This window comes from Tarenaya hassleriana, unplaced genomic scaffold, assembly GCF_000463585.1.
Source record: "Tarenaya hassleriana unplaced genomic scaffold, ASM46358v1 Cleome30, whole genome shotgun sequence".
NCBI lineage: Eukaryota > Viridiplantae > Streptophyta > Magnoliopsida > Brassicales > Cleomaceae > Tarenaya > Tarenaya hassleriana.
In genome coordinates, this window is record NW_010966178.1 from 1,314,033 (window position 1) to 1,333,220 (window position 19,188).

Genomic DNA, 19,188 nt, shown 5'->3' on the forward strand with positions numbered 1-19,188 from the left:
TAATGATCTTAAGGCCGAAGGATAATTTGGTAAATTATGAGTAGCTACTTTCTTTCTCTCTGTACCTTTTTTCTGTACGATCCAATGGACCATTCTATCAAATTCAAACGGTCGGATTCCAAACGCCTCCTATCTTCTTGATATTCGAAATTCGACCGTTTGAAAGATGAAACCCAACGGCTATACTTTTGGGAGAAGCCTATAAAAATGTCCGAGCTTTGATTTTCGAAATTCGTACCAATAATTTCAATGGATTCATGCCGTGAGTAAAGATCGTTCGTTCCAGAAAGAATTCTGGGTTTATCTCAGAATTCATCTTCTCGTAAGTTCTTATACGCTTTGGCAATCTTCATTTTTGACGTTTTCACTTAGCTTTGATTTGTATAAGTTCACACCAAGAATTATGTTGTGAATAATCAGATTCAGACATACAAATGTGATGTTGTAAAGAACACGGACATCATTTATACGCCTGAATCTTGGGTCTGCGTTATTTTTTATACTAAGCCTAAGATTTGAACATTACCGTTTTCATGTTTTTAGGTTACCGAAGATTTGAACAAAGATTTTCTCGATCTAGTTACTTGCAAATAAAGTTGCTAAATACCTGTATTCATTCAACATTTTCGCAGATAATCATAGAAACGAAATCCCAAGGCGGATCGGGATCGACAACACAGGCGAATCGACAAATGCTCGAGAACATCAGGAAGCACCGGCATTATCGGTATGTTATCCTTTATTAACTTACTCTTACTTGCCCATCAAACGACTTCTAGAAATCGGATCGTCTTGTCCAAAATGGACGAGTAAAAAGACACTGCAAAAGATTTAGGATTTCCCCGGAAAACGTAAATTCCCAGGTAGGTGAATTACCCGGTCGGATGACAGTCGTCTAGTTTTCTTCGTTGGTTCCGAACAAATTCATTCTCGACAGCGGAGTTCTCAAGTACCCTTCTACCTCGAATTTCTTGGGAGAGAGCTCTCTGTACTTAGCAAACTGTTCCTTAGCCTCTGCGTTCTTATCGAGCAAGCTGTAGATCATACCTCTGCAGAAATATGGCCTGAAATCCTTGGGATCCTCCTTCGTCAGCTCTTCGTAGCTCTTCAGGGCTTCCTCCACCTTCTTCTGCAAGAACTGCATCTGCGCCATTATCAGCTTCACGTCCCTTGCTTCCTTCACCTTCTTCTCAGCTTCGGCCATTGACAATGCGTCTTCCAGCCTTTTCATCACTGATTCTCCTTCCCCGCATCGGTCCATGAGCAATGCGTTCTCGAACAAGGCCTCGAACGATAATGGGTTTCGGTCGAGAATTTCGTCGAACACCTTGCGTGCGTCTTCCAAGCGGCCCATCTCGCTCAGAACCCTCGCCATGAGAAACTTCCACTCTGTCTCCTCAGGCTGTGCGGCGACAAGCCGCTCGAGGAGCTTGAGAGCCTCCTCGTCCTCACCGTTCTCCAGCTTCTGCTGCAGGAGTGATCTCAGCTTCTCGACGGCTTCGCCGTTTGAATCCAGAAGCTCCGACAACAGCGACGAGGGTTCGTTCTCCGACAGTTTCTCATCGTTCCTCACTTCTTCTTCCAATGCTTCCTCGGCGGTCGTGACCGGATACTCGGCTTTCGCCGGCAAAGTAGGGAACTTTCCGGCAACGGAGACGGCGGCGCCGATGAAGACCGCCGTTTTGGCAAGAGATTTGAACTTGTCGACGAACAAAGAAGTCGGAGCATCGTGATTCGAACAAGCTCTGACGCCACGCTGACGCAGAGGAAGAGGCCGAGCGAGAGGAGGAGCAGCAGCTTTGACGGCAACAAAAGAAAATAACGGCGATGAAGGAATTGTTGAGAGAGACGAAAACATGACGGCAGACGACAATGAGTAGAAAATTCGAATTCAGATTGAAAGACGAACTGAGAGGAGAGGAGAGATCCTCAAAATGCACTCGCATGGATTTTAGGGACACACTACAAAATATCAATTCACACCGACAGATTATGCCGGAGATGTAGTTGGACAAAAGTTCCAATGATTATAAAATAAAAATTACGTTAATGTGATTATACTATAGAATCAAAGATTGTAATATGAAATATCAAAATAATGTGATGATAAATTTTAGTGTTAATTCTAAAAAAATATCCCAATTTGTAAATTTTTTTCTAAATATATATCCAAATTATAAATTTAAAAATATATTCTAATTTATAAAATTTTTCTAAATTTATACCCAAATTTGTAAAAAAAATTCTAAATTGTTATATGCATTTGTAAATATTTTCCAATTCTAATCTGACCCCGATCGAAGGTTTCGGTCTCGGGTTCGGGTTGACCCAATTTTTTCGTTCGGATCGAAGTCCGACCCTATAAATATATTTTTTTTTCTCTTTTTTGGTATGAGACGCGAAGCCAAAAAATTATGATTATCGATGTATGGACCGAATCAAACTGAACTTCGAGTCTCGAGCCAAAATTGATACGTTAATTATGATAATTGTGATGGGTCGCATGGGATCCTCGATCACGGTTCAAAACCGTGCTAGGATTTGGTTCCCGGGTTTGTGCAGCGGAATTGGCGTTCAAAACCGATTTTGAACATTTACGGACCAATCTCTCTTTCGATGAAGAACTTCCAAGAGAGAAAACTCACATTTGAATCCTTTGATTCACAATTCGATTGCGATTAGATGATCACAGCCAAGGTGTTGAAAGAGTCAACACCCTCTTGAGAAGTCCACACCCTTGGGATGGATTCCAACTCTTGGAATCTTGCTTGCTAGAGTTTGAAGAGATCAAATCTCTTGTGTATGGATCAAGAACACTCTCTTGAGCTTGAGAGAGTTTTCTCCAGAGTTCCCTAGCTCATCTGATAGTTTAGGGTCAGGATTAGGTCGAGTGTTAGGTTTCCCACCTGCTTCCCACCAAGAAAAAGGCGAGAAAACGCGAAGCACACATATCCAACTTCTTTGCCGACAGTCCACGATCCGGCGGATCAGACATGCTCCAGACCACACCCTCAGTCAGTCTGACCTGTCTGGTCCGCCAGACCAACTTTCGGTCTGTCGGACCAGGCAGATCTGAGCTTCGCACAATCAGGTCAGCATAACTGGTCTGGTCAGTTCCGGACTAGACCAGTTTTTCGGCCATTCACTTCGCTTCTCCCAAGTTTGTCTGGTCCGGCTGACCAACTCTTGGTCAGCTCCGGACCAGACCTCAAAACGAAGAAAAATCCGATTTTTCTCGTACGACCGATCCCGTTCATACACGTCCATCCCATATATGTGTGACCCTTTAGTCTCATCCATATACGGTAGTAAACGCGAGATCCAATCTCACTTTACAATTCATAAGCGGTCTCTATCAAGACATTATTATAGGAAGATATTATTCTTAGAATATTATCATTAATATTGTTATGATTTACCCTAGATATTATGCCTAGAATATTCTATTGTATTTTGCTATATATTATGATGTATTCTTCCCATTATCAATAATATAGAAAAACATTTTCTCTATTATGGTATCAGAGCTTCGGTTTTTGCTCTAATTTTTTTTTCTTCTTCTCATCAACAATGTCGGTCGAATCCGAAAGCGACGATGAAGATGACAACGATGTACTAAACCAATAGTATCATCGTCTTGAGTATCGTTTTAAATTTATTTTGCTTTATTTTTTCTTCTATTTTTTTTCCCGACGGCGGTGTTCATCATCGTCAACCCTAGCTGATGTGCTATTTTTTTTAACGACGATGTTCGTTTATCGACGTCAACCCTAGCCGATGTGCTATTTTTTTTAACGACGATGTTCGTTTATCGACGTCAACCCTAGCCGTTGTAAGCTCTTTAAACATGGCTATTAGCCTCTTTCGATTGGAAAACTCCGATCGTCGATCTACGTATTTGCGTCACTTATTTTTATTTTCTTCTCTTGTTCCGCTGCTAGATTATCAAACATTATGTGTCGCGCTTTTGCGCCCATTTTTTTTCTTTTCTCCGGCCTAGCCGCTATACTCATCGCAATTTTTTTTGCGCTGCCGACCTCATTGTCGCGCAACCCAACTCGCGCATATGCGCCGCACATCCGTGCCACATCAGCCTCTGAGAATACAACTCTCAAGCTCTTCAAACGTTATCAAACAACACCAACTCAAGTCTGGACTACACCACCACATGGAAGATGATTCGTTTAATACGATCACAATTTCAGTTTTTAGTTTTTATGTAACAAGATTGAATTCATCATAGATGATTCATCTTGAGGGGGCATATAGGAAGATATTATTCTTAGAATATTATCATTAATATTGTTATGATTTACCCTAGATATTATGTCTAGAATATTCTATTGTATTTTGCTATATATTATGATGTATTCTTCCCATTATCAATAATATAGAAAAACATTTTCCCTATTAATTATGATTACTTGTATTGGAAATAGTTAGATATGATTTAACCGAAAAGCCAGAGATATCTCTAACGATAATCCTCTTTGTCTCACGATATCATAATCGAACTCATAGTTCGATTGCTTTATCATATCCCGAGTAGACTGTAAGAGATAGATGACTTTCATCTATAGTGCGGCCACACATTTCTACAGTGTCACTCCTACGACGGGCCCAACGATATCTCTCTCTTTCGGGAGAGGGATAAAATTCCATCTTGACTATCCACTTCATGATTCGTAATGTACCCGAGCCACACCTCTATAATCATCCGGTTAAAGATGACGTTTGACGCAGTCAAAGTACATTACTCATCATGACGGATACAATAGATATCTCAGGTATGAGGATCCAAAGTGAACCATTGATATGGCTAGGATTTTATCTAGATTTTATACCGATATTGCCTTTGGTTTCTAAACGGTTTCCACACATACTAGGCATATTAGAGCCATTTTTAGGTCTTTGGGGCTAGTTTTGACCATTGCAGGAACCCGAGGGGAACTCGAGGGTTTACCGGACGAAACGGAGAAGACAGAAGCAGAATTTTCCAGATCCAGATCTGGAATGGACAGATTGCATACTGCGGGACGGATGGACTGCGTGTACAGACCCGACAGACCACAAGACAGCCCCTCCGAACCAAACCAGAACGAAGACCCCACGGACCGGAAGACAACGTAGAACGGACGGTCTGCGAAGCTAGAACGGACGGTCTGAAGAAACAGAACGGACGGTCTACACCGTTGGAACGGACGGTCTGACGAACTGAACCAATCTAGAATGGACGGATGATCACTTGCGTGACGAGTCTTAAATTTATAACCCGAAACACAACTAATCCGCAAGTATATGGATGTCGTAGTATCAGGGTCGAACACAAAGACTTAAACGGTTAAGCTAGGAAACGACTAAGACTAGGAAAATTATGAAAATAATGTTGATGATTGTTTTTGTGGTTTTCAAAGTTGCAGAAAATTTAATGAGAGAAATAAAACCGAAGCAAGCAATAATTCAAGAGAAGATAATCGATGGAAAAGGTTATGGAAATCGGGTTTCACGGATCATGCAAGGATGCCATAAGGAATTGTGGACCTAGATCATGCTCGTTCTAAAGTGAGGGATTCGAAGACTAAGGTCGGGTTCGGTTCTTTCGACCCGAAAACCCGCTATCCGAGAGAGCACTCTACCCACTTTCGTGGCCTAGAGTGAAACTCCGAATGCATTAAATGCCCTTGTCATAATCCTAGATTGACTCGAATCGAATTTCTTCTGGTTCAATTTCAATCCAATTGAGTGAATGCATCAAAAGACTAAGAACTCATGTCTCCATGAAATTCACAATCCTAAAATTCTACCCATAAGATTCTCTTCCAATGGGTAACATTAAACATCATTCATCAACCCCTAACAATCAAAACCCAAGCAATTGCATCACCCAATTCAACAAATCTTAGGTCTCCCTAATCATTCATTCAAGAGAGATGAGAGATAGTCATGAGGAACAAAATTTCATTCAATTGCAAGAGTTTGAAAGCATAAACAAAGCACAATCTTGGGTCCAAGGGTGAATACAAGCAAGCATCTTTACATGAGGGCTAACCCCTCATCCCACAACAAGAAAACTACTTACAATCCATGTTCAAGAACAAAGCAAGACAAGGATAAAGTGCAGAAATCATAGAGAGAGAGAGAGAGTAGAGAGATGCTCAAGAAATCTTCAATCTTCAATGGAGTATCCTCCTTCTTCTTTCTCCTCCAAGAGCTCTCCTTTTCTCTTCCAAGGTCTCTAATTTTGGCCATCAATCGAACTTAGGGTTCTCTTAACTCATTTCCCCTCAAAAACCCGAAGAGAAACGCGAAACGGCGTAGCTTTGGCGGAGTCTGTGCAGTGGTCCGTCTGTTCTAGGTTGATTCAGTTCGTCGGACCATCCGTTCCGGAGCTTCAGACCGTCTGTTCCGGATTGGCAGACCATCCGTTCCGCAAGTGTAGACCATCCGTTTTGCCTTGTATTCTAGTTCGTCGGGTCTAGCATCCTGGTTCAGTTCAGAGGGGCTGTCTTGTGGTCTGTCGGGTCTGTGCGCTTGGTACGTCCGTTCCGCCGCAGATGGTCCGTCCGTTCCAGACCCAAATCTGGAAAAATATGGGTCTTCTCCGTTTCGTCCCGAAAACCCTCGAGCACCTGCGCTGGTCAAAACCTAGTCCCAAAGACCTAAAAATGGCTCTAATATGCCTAGTATGTGTGGAAACCGTTTCGAAACCAAAGGCAATATCGGTATAAAATCTAGATAAAATCCGAGCCATCAAATCCCCCCAGATTTAAATCTTTGCTCGTTCTCGAGCAAATGAAATCGATGAAACACAAAAGCGGGGTGGTGAGTAAGAGATCAGTTTTTGGTGAGCCTCAGAACTAGCTGCGTATCCAATGCTTAGTTCATGGGAATAGAATCGAATCTAGACTACTCTAGCTATATCCTCTCTTGTCGGCTAACTTTCCTAAGCATGGGGTTTCTATGTCATCCAAAATCTACCATAAGAGTAATCACTACCCCCAAACACTCTCCTGAACCTATTTACCGTTTTTCTTCCTAAGGTATGTTGTCTCTTCATTTATTCTTTTCATCTCTTTTCTTTTTTTTTTCTTTTATTCTTTCTTTCAAGAGACTAAGTTTTGGAGAAGTATCATCTCGGGTTCCTAGGATGTTGAAGTTGACAAGTGTCTTAGCTTTTTGCTTTTCTTTAGTGATCATGACACTTGTCCCACAACTTAGACCCGAACCATCGAATTTCGACGCACTCATCTCATCGAATGATTTTCATTGGCGATATAATGACAACGGAGTGTTGAGATATATACTTTCTTCGCTTATTCCTGCAATGTTCTGTCCAAAGAGGCTATCCATCCTATGGGAAAGACTACGGGAACTGTTTTTAGGGAGATGTCTAACCTGGTTTTGGTCGATCCTATTCTTTGGTGTACCTAAAGACAACAATATACCCCACAACCTAGAATCGCTAGCATCAAAGAGACGGTTCGCTATTCACCTATCATCGACAATATACTTTCTTCGCTTATTCCTGCAATGTTCTGTCCAAAGAGGCTATCCATCCTATGGGAAAGACTACGGGAACGGTTTTTAGGGAGATGTCTAACCTGGTTTTGGTCGATCCTACTCTTTGGTGTACCTAAAGACAACAATATACCCCACAACCTAGAATCGCTAGCATCAAAGAGAGGGTTCGCTATTCACCTATCATCGACAATCTACTCAAATACTTAGAAAGATCTAAGTCCAATTCACTAGGCAATTTCTAAGCAGCTATCACCATCATCCCATCATCGATCAAACTCAACTTGAAACGGTTTATGCAATGCATATGCTCCTACATGATCTAGACCTATATGTGACAAATGCAATGCAAGACTAAGTGATATATATAGTAAGAGAGAAATGATGATTTTTTTTTATATGCAAGTGAATGTATGAAATGCATCCTAGAAGGGACTTAAACTGATGTTAGATGCTTACCCCCCAGACTTGAACGAGACACCGTCCGCGGTGACACTCAAATCCAAAGGGGTGGAAAATGTGGGATATGAAAGAATTGTATTGAAGTGGAGGAGGGCTAATGTGTAACCTTGGTGTCCAAGGTTGAAATATGCCTCCTTGCATTCCACTTTTGATGTATTCCACATTATGTGTTGTCTTTTGTTCTAAGTCGGGATTCAACCTTAGATAAGAGCTTAAAACAAACAAAGATCAAGTGAATCCGATAACAGTCAAGCATGCAAGACAACATAGCAAAATAAAAACTAAAGTCATAGGTCCCATAATGCAGAAAAAATGAAAAATAAAGAGAAAATGATCCTGATACATCTGCCTAAGAGCTGTACTGGGCTCCATCCTCGGTGTCCATGCGATCGGTGTCTCTCGGTGGTGGAGTCGTGCGGCATGGCGGTGTCTCTCTCTCCGTGAGCATGGACGTCACTAACTCCTCTAAGGAGCTCATGTGCTGCTTCTGGGTGTCCATCCGTAGCTCCAGGTGGTCGAATCGGGTGTTCATGGTGCTGGACTGTTGGAGTATCATGTCCTGGAACCCCTGGATATCTGTCCGGGTAGCTGATGTCGATGAGGAAGAAGCTCCTGGCGTTAGGGGTGGGCACGGACGGGTACCCGGATCTCGATCTCGGTCTCGTCGGGTTTTTGATCGGAATATCTCGATCTTTATCTCGCGAAGTCCGGGTACCCGAGATTCGGGTACCCGAGACATAAGTCCGGGTACCCGTGATACCCGAACCCGAACTCGTGTAATTTTTTTTAAAAAAAGTCTTGACAAATACACAAAAATTAATACATCAATAACATAAAATTCAACATCCAAAATATATCCAACGTCTAAAACATATCTAAAATGTTTGAATAAAATCTAAATCATAAATTTCATAAGTTCAACATCCAATCCATATACATCTTCATAATTTTCAGATATACGAGCACACCTGTAGAAACAAAAAAACCATAAGTAAGGAACACATTAGATAGAATAAAAAATCAACACCACAGAGATATATATCTTTTGTTAAAGAACGACACAAAGATATTAAAACACATAAATCTGCAACTTTCACGAACCTTATCTTTTTTTTTTTCACGAACGTTATCTTTTTCGTTATTGTATCACAAAATCAAAATTCTTTCCAATTCAAAACTCGAAAATTGGTTTCTAGTAAACAGATTTCATGAATCCATACAAAACTCAAAACTGAAAAATCGAAATCGAATCATTAAGAATAGATCAGATCTGGAACTTATGAGAGATTAAAGACTGAGATTTCTAAGCTCGAATCCTAAACAGATTTAGTAAGGCAGAAGAATCAAAGAAAGAGAAGATGGTATAGGAGAGAAGAACTCACAATGGGAGTGTCCTTGATGCTGAGATGCGGGAGAGGAACCGGGGGAGAAGCGAACGATGGCGGAGACGGAGGAGAAGCGAAGGACGGAGGAGAGCCGAACGACAGACACGAAGAAACGACGGAGCAGAGCTGAATGACAGAGACAGAGCACAGGCGAACGATAGAGAAGCGAAAGACGGAGAGAGACCGAGAGGCGAGAAAGCTGTTCTGAAGAGGAGAGCTGTTCTGAAGGGTGAAGAAGAGGAGGCCACGATTCAAGAGAGAGACTTAGGGTGAATTAGGTTTAAGGGTATTTTTGTAAATATATTAAATAGTAAGGGTATTTTTGTATTTTTATTTTTCTTGCCGGGTACCCGTGAGATAACCCGTCACAATATTCTCGAACTCGAACCCGAACCCGAACCCGAAACTCGGGTTTTTCGTCTCACGGAACTCGGTCTCTATCTCATTGTCTCACGAGTATTAAATCCCGGGTACCCGTGAGATAGGGTACCCAGAAACCCGCGGGTCTCGGGTAAAAATGCCCAGCCCTACCTGGCGACTCTCTGCGTCTCCTGCGGTTCATCCTAGGCTGGCTCGGCTCGGCTGTGTGTTCAACTGGCTCCTCAGCTGCAGTGTCGTGCTCTGGAAGGTCTCCAGTAGTCTCGTTGTCGAAATGACGGGCAGGAGGATGGGGCTGATGTCTCCTCGGGGCCTGCTGCGATGTCACTCGGAAGTGTAGGCCCTTGATAGTCAGCGGGGGTAGCTCGATCGTGGGTAGAGTGACCGTCCGTGGTGTGGCGTTCTCGTCCAGATACCTCCATGCGTATCGAGTGCGAGCCGGGTTCTCAATAGCTCTCTTCAGGAAGAGAGTATCTAAATCCATCTCTGTGGGGCCGTCGATAGCGCCCCATCTAATCCCTAAGTTTATCCCCACTCTCCGGACGATCATGGATACAATGCCGCCCATCCATAGCGGGACCTTGGCCGAGCCCTTCCGTACGCTCCAATGAATGTGTAGAGCCACCTTGGATGCCACGTCTAGCTCCGACATCCCCCAATCATCGTCGTCAAATGCGTCTCTAAGTGCTCGGCATAGCAAACATACGTCTAGGGTCGTGACGTTACCCTGATCTCCTCTAGTAAACAGACCTCTGGACATAAACATGTGCAGGTATCGTACCGCCGGATGCCTGATTCATGTGGACTTCCCTTTTCCCTTTGAAGCGTCCTGCGATGCAATAGTCCTCCCAAACTGATGGTATGCTTCTGTAGAGATGTCTGGCCACATGCTCGTGGTTCCCTGTGGAACCTCGAGTATCTCAGCGAAGTCCGTCATGCTGAAACAGTAAGTCTGATTGGCCAGACGAAGAGCATATGAGCATCTTCTATCGAGCCATCCTCTGGGAAGTAACACCTGTATGAGGACATGAACTCCAACGTGAGGTGTTTGTAGGTCTCCTCCCGCGTCATGAAGAGTCTGTCCCATCCCAGCTGATGGAACCGATATCTCACTTGCTCCTCTATCCCGAGCTTCTGAATGTGCTTATAAACTTTGTCGGTGAAAGCCCTTGGCCCTCGAACCTGACGTGGCGGTGTCTCTAAGCTGCTAGGACGTACTGGATGCGTGGGGGGTCCTCGTGGGTGGTAGTGATAGGTGTCAGCTCTGTGAGTTCTCCCACTGCGCTCTCAGGTATTTCAAACGGTTCTGTCTTGGGAGCGGTGTCGCAGTATACTTCGAAATCCATCTGCTCAAGATATAAAACATCAAACGGCTAATTATAGCATGGATGGATTATAGCATGGATGGCTCGAAAAGAAGTCGTGAGAAGCCGATAAACGATGAAAAATTTATCTCACGGTGTTTCGATCCTATACGGTCTAGTTTCAGGCCGTCTGGACCGAACGTGTGAATTTTTCTGCGCAGACAGGGATCCGGTCCGTCGGGTCTATAGTTCCAGACTTGGGAAAGGATGGACTGGGCAAAGAAGGCACAGAACGATCGGTCTGCTCGGGCTTCGGTCTAGCAGTATCTGGAACAGATGTTCTGCTTATGCAGACCATCCGTTCTAGGGTACTTGGCATGTCTTCTTCTTCGCGAGCCAGACCTGACGTTCTAAACCTGCAGACCGTCCGTTCCGGAGTTCCGCCGGAATCCCTAAATGCGATTCACGATCTTCTTCGGGTTTTCACGATCTTCCACCGGAATCCCTAAATGTCTTCTTCGGGTTTTCACGATCTTCTCCCCTAGAATCCCTAAATGCGATCTATTCTAAGCCGATTTTGCAAGAATTAAGGCCTTTACTCATCAATCGCTCAAAATTTTTTTCGATTGTACCTTAGGGATTTGAGAATGGAACGAATGGGAGCAAGAGTGAGAGAGAGAGAGAGAGAATGGGGGTTCGCCGCGGACTGGGGAGGTTCGCCGGAGATGGAGACGGCCGGAATCTGCTGGAGAAATCGTCGGAGGAGGGGAGCTCGAGTTCGGTCTCAAGTGTGTGTGGAACGGAGAGTGGGCGGACTGAATCCCACTTGCCTTTTTATTGCGAATTTGTGACCTAGAATGGACGTATCGGAGACCGTAGACCGCCCGTTCCACATGTCCCAGAATGGACGGACCATTTCGGGGTAGACCGTCCGTTTTGCCTCCATTCTAGGCAGCTTCCCGACTTCGCGCTTGGATTCCCATTTTCCTGCATCACGGCCTGTCTAATCTAGCTCTAAACAACATCAATAACACAAGGAAAGTATCAAATCCAATCAAGAGAGTGCAAATGAATGATTCTAAATGAGATGCAAATGCTAAAAAGGATATGAAAAATGATATATACAAGCTCGGGGTGCCTCCCGAGAGCGCTTGTTTAGGGTCTTAAGCTTAACCGTGTTTGCTCCTATTCCTCACCTGGATCAGAGAGGCGCAATGTCCCTCTCCCCATGTCTCGTTCTCCGGGGTTATAGACCTTTAACCTTTGAGCATTCACCTTAAATGTGGTTCCTCCATGACCGTATAACTCTACCGCCCCATGAGAATAAACCTTCTTGATTGTGAACGGCCCCAACCAACGCGATTTTAGCTTTCCGGGGAAGAGCTTAAATTGAGAGTTGAAGAGGAGTACTTGGTCACCGTCTCTGAATACTCTCTGCAATACACGACGATCATGCCACTTCTTCGTCCTCTCCTTGTAGATTCGGGCATTCTCATACGCATCCATCCGAATCTCATCACGCTCATGAAGCTCTAACATCCGCTTCTCTGCGGCCGATTTCCAATCAAAATTCAGCTTCTTGATCGCCCCAAAGAGCTTTATACTCAAGCTCCAACGGAAGGTGGCAAGCTTTCCCATAAACAAGTTGGAAGGGAGACATACCGATGGGTGTCTTGAAGGCTGTCCTATACGCCCATAGAGCATCGTCAAGCTTTCCCAATCTTTCCTCGATGGTGCGGTTGATGAAGTGAGATTCTCCATCGCTGATCACGATCCTTGGCATCCCGAACCTTGGAAAGATCACCCTCTTGAACATTTTTGTCACCACCTTCAAGTCCTTAGTGGGATTCGCCATTGCTTCAACCCACTTGGTGACATAGTCTATCGCCACTAGAATGTACTGATTCACATAGGAAGACGGGAATGGCCCCATGAAGTCGATTCTCCAAACATCGAAGGGCTCAACTTCCAAGATGTAGTGCTGAGGCATCTCATGGCGGCATGATATATTCCCGGTCCTTTGGCAAACGTCACAAGAAGAGACATATTGGTGAACGTCCTTAAACATTGAAGGCCAATAAAACCTGGCTTGAAGAATTTTCGCTGCGGTTTTCGACGCTCCGAAATGACCTCCATAGTCCGAAGAATCACAATGGTGAATCACGCCTTGGACTTCCTCTTCGGGAATGCATCGCCTAAAGAGGCCATCCTTGCCTCTTTTGAAAAGAAAGGGTTCTTCCTAGAAATATTCTTTGACGTCTCTGAAGAACCGCTTCCTCCCATTATAGTTAAGCTCGTGAGGAATGTACCCGCTGACAATGAAATTAACAAAATCTGCGTACCACGGGTCTCTCTCCCTGACTTGTACCGCCATCACGTGATCATCCCGAAGATAGTCATTGATTGGAACCCTCTCATGGCATTCAATTCGGGAAAGATGGTCGGCCACTCCATTCTCTATACCTTTCCTATCCCTGATTTCCAAGTCGAACTCTTGCAGCAAGAGCACCCATCTAATTAGTCTAGGCTTGGCGTCTTTCTTGGATAGAAGGTACCTCAAAGCAGCATGATCGGTATAGACGATTACCTTCGAACCAACCAAGTAGGACCAAAACTTCTCAAAGGCAAATACTATGACAAGTAGTTTATTTTCGGTTGTGGTACTTCATCTGAGCATCGTCTAAGGTCCTACTCGCATAGTATATGGCATGAAGCTTCCTGTCTCTCCTCTGATCCAAAACAACCCCTACTGCAAAATCACTAGCGTTGCACATAAGCTCAAAGGGAGCTTCCCAATCCGGCGGTTGAATGATGGGCGAAGAGGTCAATGCCTTCTTTAGAGTCTCAAAGGCGGCCTGTCACTCATGTGTGAACTCAAAAGGCACGTCCTTTGCAAGTAATTCAGTCAAAGGCCTTGAAATCTTCGAGAAGTCCTTGATGAACCTCCTGTAGAACCCGACATGTCCCAGAAAACTCCAGATTCCCTTAACATTCTGTGGAGGCGGCAACTTCTCTATCACTTCGATCTTAGCTCGATCAACCTCAATCCCCTTGCTCAAAATCTTGTGGCCTAGCACGATGCCCTCTTGGACCATGAAATAACACTTCTCCCAATTCAGCACAAGATTCGCCTCAACTCACCTGTCCAACATGCCCACGCAAATTCATCAGACACACATGAAAGGAGGGCACATGGACAGAAAAATCATCCATGAACACCTCCATAACATTCTCAATGAGATCAGAAAATACTGCAGTCATGCATCTCTTAAATGTCGACGGTGCATTACACAAACCAAAGGGCATCCTACGGTATGCGAAGGTGCCATATGGGCATGTAAAGGTGGTCTTTTCCTGATCGCTAGGGTGAATGGGGATTTGGAAGAATCCCGAGTAGCCATCAAGAAAGCAGAAATGAGAATGCAAGGCTAACCTCTCTAGCATTTGGAAGGACAAAGGAAAATGGTCCTTACGGGTGTTCGAATTCAGCTTCCTATAATCAATGCACATCCTCCAACCCGTAACCGTCCTAGTGGGGATCAACTCATTATGCTCGTTTTTCACTACAGTGATACCCCCTTCTTTGGCACAACTTGCACGGGACTAACCCATGCACTATCCGAAATTGGTTAAATGATACCCGCATCTAACAGTTTAAACATCTCTTTCTTCACTACCTCCTTCATGGTCGGGTTTAATCTACGCTGATGTTCGATGGAGTTTTGGAACTATCCTCTAAGTGAATGCGATGCAGACAAAGAGATGGACTAATGCCTCTAATATCGTCCAAAGTGTAACCCAAGACATGCCTATACTCTCTAAGCAAAGTCACTAAAGCAGCTAGTTCCTCAGCAGTCAAAGCAGCATTCAAAATGATCGGGTAAGTAGAATTAGGTCCGAGAAATTCATACCTAAGCCCTTGTGGTAAGGGCTTCAATTCCACCTTTGGTGCGCTCTCTGGATCCCAATCTTTCTTCCCACTCGTCTCCACATCGGGCTGCTTGACTTGTATGGAGGAGATTGGAGCTTGATGACTCGGAGAGGATGATGATTCCTTTTTGTACTCTTCGTCCCTTAGCCAAGGGAACTCGCGGGCAGAACAAGATAAAGGCTCAACGGCCCGGTATTTCCAGCCCTCAAGCTTAATCGATGAGCTGTCATCTAAAGTCCGAACAACGCTCCGGACTTCCTCCCAATCGCAGTACACGCTCTCTTGCACCGCGTTCAGTGCCATCTCAAGGGGATCTGAATCTCTGAACTCATCCTTCACTTCGTCGACCAATGTGTCGATCAAGTCTATGCAGAAGGAAGACTCTACCAAATGTGGCTTCTTAAGGTTCTGATCAAGTCTGAACTCAACCGTCTCGTCGCCAATCTTCATCGTGAGTCTACCCTCTCTGACATGCACAACAACATCGGCCGTGTTCAGAAACGGCCTACCAAGTATGATGGAGATTTTGGAATCCTCCGGCATGTCCAGAACCACAAAGTCAACGGGGAAGAGGGCGGTTGAGAAGGAGACAGTGGCACTTAGTACAGAGGTGAGTGTCAGTTTGCTGCCTCTCTCCATATTCAAGAAGCTTAATGTCGGCGAGCTGAAACCGATAAGGATGGCACTGCAATTGGCCGATAGATCGGTGAAGTATCCCGCTGAGATTTTAGAGGATGTGCCTCTTAAGATAGGGGAGTTCTACGTCCCCGTTGACTTTGTGGTTCTGGACATGCCGGAGGATTCCAAAATCCCCATCATACTTGGTAGGCCGTTTCTGAACATGGCCGATGTTGTTGTGCATGTCAGAGAGGGTAGACTCACGATGAAGATTGGCGACGAGACGGTTGAGTTCAGACTTGATCAGAACCTTAAGAAGCCGCATTTGGTAGAGTCTTCCTTCTACATAGACTTGATCGACACATTGGTCGACGAAGTGAGAGATGAGTTCAGAGATTCAGATCCCCTTGAGATGGCACTGAACGCGGTGCAAGAGAGCGTGTACTGCGATTGGGAGGAAGTTCGGAGCATTGTTCAGACTTTAGATGACAGCTCATCGATTGAGCTTGAGGGCTGGAAATACCAGGCCGTTGAGCCCTTATCTTGTTCTGCCCGCGAGTTCCCTTGGCTAAGGGACGAGGATTACAAAAAGGAATCATTATACTCTCCGAGTCATCAAGCTCCATACAAGTCAAACAGCCCGATGTGGAGACGAGCGGAAAGAAAGATTGGGATCCAGAGAGCGCGTCAAAGGTGGAATTGAAGCCCTTACCACAACGGCTTAGGTATAAATTTCTCGGCCCGAAACTTACGTGATCATTGTGAATGCTGCTTTGACTGCTGAGAAACTAGCTGCTTAAGTGACTTTGCTTAGAGAGTATAGGCATGTCTTGGGTTATACTTTGGACGATATCAGAGGCATTAGTCCATCTCTTTGTATGCATTGCATTCACTTAGAGGATAGGTTAAACCCGACTATGAAGGAGGTAGTAAAGAAAGAGATGCTTAAACTGTTAGATGCGGGTATCTTTTACCCGATTTCGGATAGTGCATGGGTTAGTCCCGTGCAAGTTGTGCCAAAGAAGGGGGTATCACTGCAGTGAAAAACGAGCATAATGAGTTGATCCCCACTAGGACGGTTACGGGTTGGGGGATGTGCATTGATTATAGGAAGGTGAATTCGAACACCCATAAGGACCATTTTCCTTTGCCCTTCATCGACCAAATGCTAGAGAGGTTAGCCTTGCATTCCCATTTCTGCTTTCTTGATCAGGAAAAGACCACCTTTACATGCCCATATGACACCTTCGCATACCGTAGGATGCCCTTTGGTTTGTGTAATGCACCGACGACATTTCAGAGATGCATGACTGCAATATTTTCTGATCTCATTGAGGATGTTATGGAGGTGTTCATGGATGATTTTTCTGTTCATGGGCCCTCCTTTCCTGTGTGTCTGATGAATTTGCGTCGAGTGTTGGACAGGTGTGTTGAGGCGAATCTTGTGCTGAATTGGGAGAAGTGCCATTTCATGGCCCAAGAGGGCATTGTGCTAGGCCACAAGATTTCAAGCAAGGGGATTGAGGTTGATAGAGCTAAGGTCGAAGTGATAGAGAAGCTGCCGCCTCCACGGAACGTCAAGGGAATCCGGAGTTTCTTGCGACATGTCGGGTTCTACAGGAGGTTCATCAAGGACTTCTCGAAGATTTCGAGGCCTTTGACCGAAGAATTACTTGCAAAGGACGTGCCTTTTGACCGAATTACTTGCAAAGGACATGCCTTGTGAGTTCACCCATGAGTGCCAGGCCGCCTTTGAGACTCTAAAGAATGCGTTGAGCTCTCCGCCCATCATTCAGCCGCCGGATTGGGAAGCTCCCTTTGAACTCATGTGTGACGCTAGCGATTTTGCAGTGGGGGCTGTTTTGGGCCAGAGGATGCGAGTAGAACCTTTGACGATGCTCAGATGATTTATTCCACAACCGAAAAGAAACTACTCGCCATAGTATTTACCTTTGAGAAGTTTCGGTCCTACTTGGTTGGTTCGAAGGTGATCGTCTATACCGACCATGCTGCTTTGAGGTACCTTCTGTCCAAGAAAGACGCCAAGCCTAGACTGATTAGATGGGTGTTCTTGCTGCAAGAGTTCGACTTGGAAATTAGGGATAGGAAAGGTGTAGAGAATGGAGTGGCCTTTCTCGAATTGAATGCCATGAGAGGGTTCCAATCAATGACTACTATCTTCGGGATGATCACGTGATGGCGGTACAACCTGTGGTACGCAGATTTTGTTAACTTCATTGTCAGCGGGTACATTCCACACGAGCTTGACTATAATGGAGCTTGACTATAATGGGAGGAAGCGGTTCTTCAGAGATGTCAAAGAATATTTCTGGGAAGAACCCTTCCTTTTCAAAAGAGGCATTCCCGAAGAGGAAGTCCAAGACGTGATTCACCATTGTCATTCTTCGGACTATGGAGGTCATTTCGGAGCATCGAAAACCACAGCGAAAATTCTTCAAGCCGAGTTTTATTGGCCTTCAATGTTTAAGGACGTTCACCAATACGTCTCTTCTTGCGATGCTTGCCAAAGGACCGGGAATATATCACGCCGCCACGAGATGCCTCAGCACTACATCTTGGAAGTTGAACCCTTTGATGTTTGCGGAATCAACTTCATGGGGTCATTCCCGTCTTCCTATGGGAATCAGTACATTCTAGTGGTGGTAGACTATGTCACCAAGTGGGTTGAAGCGATGGCGAGTCCCACTAACGACTCGAAGGTGGTGACAAAAATGTTCAAGAGGGTGATCTTTCCAAGTTTCGGGACGCCAAGGATCGTGATCAGTGATGGAGGATCTCACTTCATCAACTGCACCATCGAAGCTCTTTTGAAGAAGCACGGTGTAAGGCATAAGGTGGCTACCCTGTACCACCCTCAAACGGTGTCAAGGCAATACTTGAGAAAACGGTGTCAAGATCGAGAAAGATTGGGCGATCAAGCTTGACGATGCTCTATGGGCATATAGGACAACCTTCAAGACACCCATCGATATGTCTCCCTTCCAACTTGTTTATGGGAAAGCTTGCCACCTTCCGTTTGAGCTTGGGCGATCAAGAAGCTGAATTTTGATTGGAAATCGGCCGCGGAGAAGCGGATGTTAGAGCTTCATAAGCTTGATGAGATTCAGATGGATGCGTATGAGAATGCCCGAATCTACAAGGAGAGGACGAAAGTGGCATGATCGTTGTGTATTGCAGAGAGTATTCAGAGACGGTGACCAAGTACACCTCTTCAACTCTCGATTTAAGCTCTTCCCCGGAAAGCTAAAATCGCGTTGGTCGGTAGAGTTATATGGTCATGGAGGAATCACATTTAAGGTGAATGCTCAAAGGTTAAAGGTCTATAACCCTGGAGAATGAGACATGGGGAGAGGCACATTGCGCCTCTCTGATCCAGTTGAGGAATAGGAGCAGACACGGTCAGGCTTAAGACCCTAAACAAGCGCTCTCGGGAGGCATCCTGAGCTTGTATATATTATTTTTCGTATCCTTTTTAGGATTTGATACTTTGATACTTTCCTGGTGTTATTGATGTTGTTTAGAACCGGATTAGACAGGCCGTGATGCAGGAAAACGAGAATCGAAGCGTGAA

General features: G+C 44.8%; 1 protein-coding gene and 1 long non-coding RNA gene across 2 annotated transcripts; one reads left to right on the plus strand and one right to left on the minus strand.

Moving 5' to 3' along the window:
- Positions 1-242: 242 nt before the first annotated feature.
- On the plus strand, positions 243-9,692 carry LOC104820398. Its single transcript, XR_772926.1, has 3 exons — positions 243-322; positions 633-727; positions 9,305-9,692. It is a non-coding gene; the product is annotated as an uncharacterized LOC104820398 (long non-coding RNA).
- Positions 706-1,911, minus strand: LOC104820397 (protein SLOW GREEN 1, chloroplastic). The gene has a single exon (XM_010550828.2). The coding sequence runs from the start codon at positions 1,856-1,858 to the stop codon at positions 896-898; it is 963 nt and encodes a 320-aa protein (XP_010549130.1). The 5' UTR covers positions 1,859-1,911; the 3' UTR covers positions 706-895.
- Positions 9,693-19,188: the final 9,496 nt, after the last annotated feature.

What these genes read in the sequence shown, in the direction of transcription:
- LOC104820397 (XM_010550828.2), bottom strand. Translation starts at nt 1,858, where the DNA reads ATGTTTTCGTCTCTCTCAACAATTCCTTCATCGCCGTTATTTTCTTTT.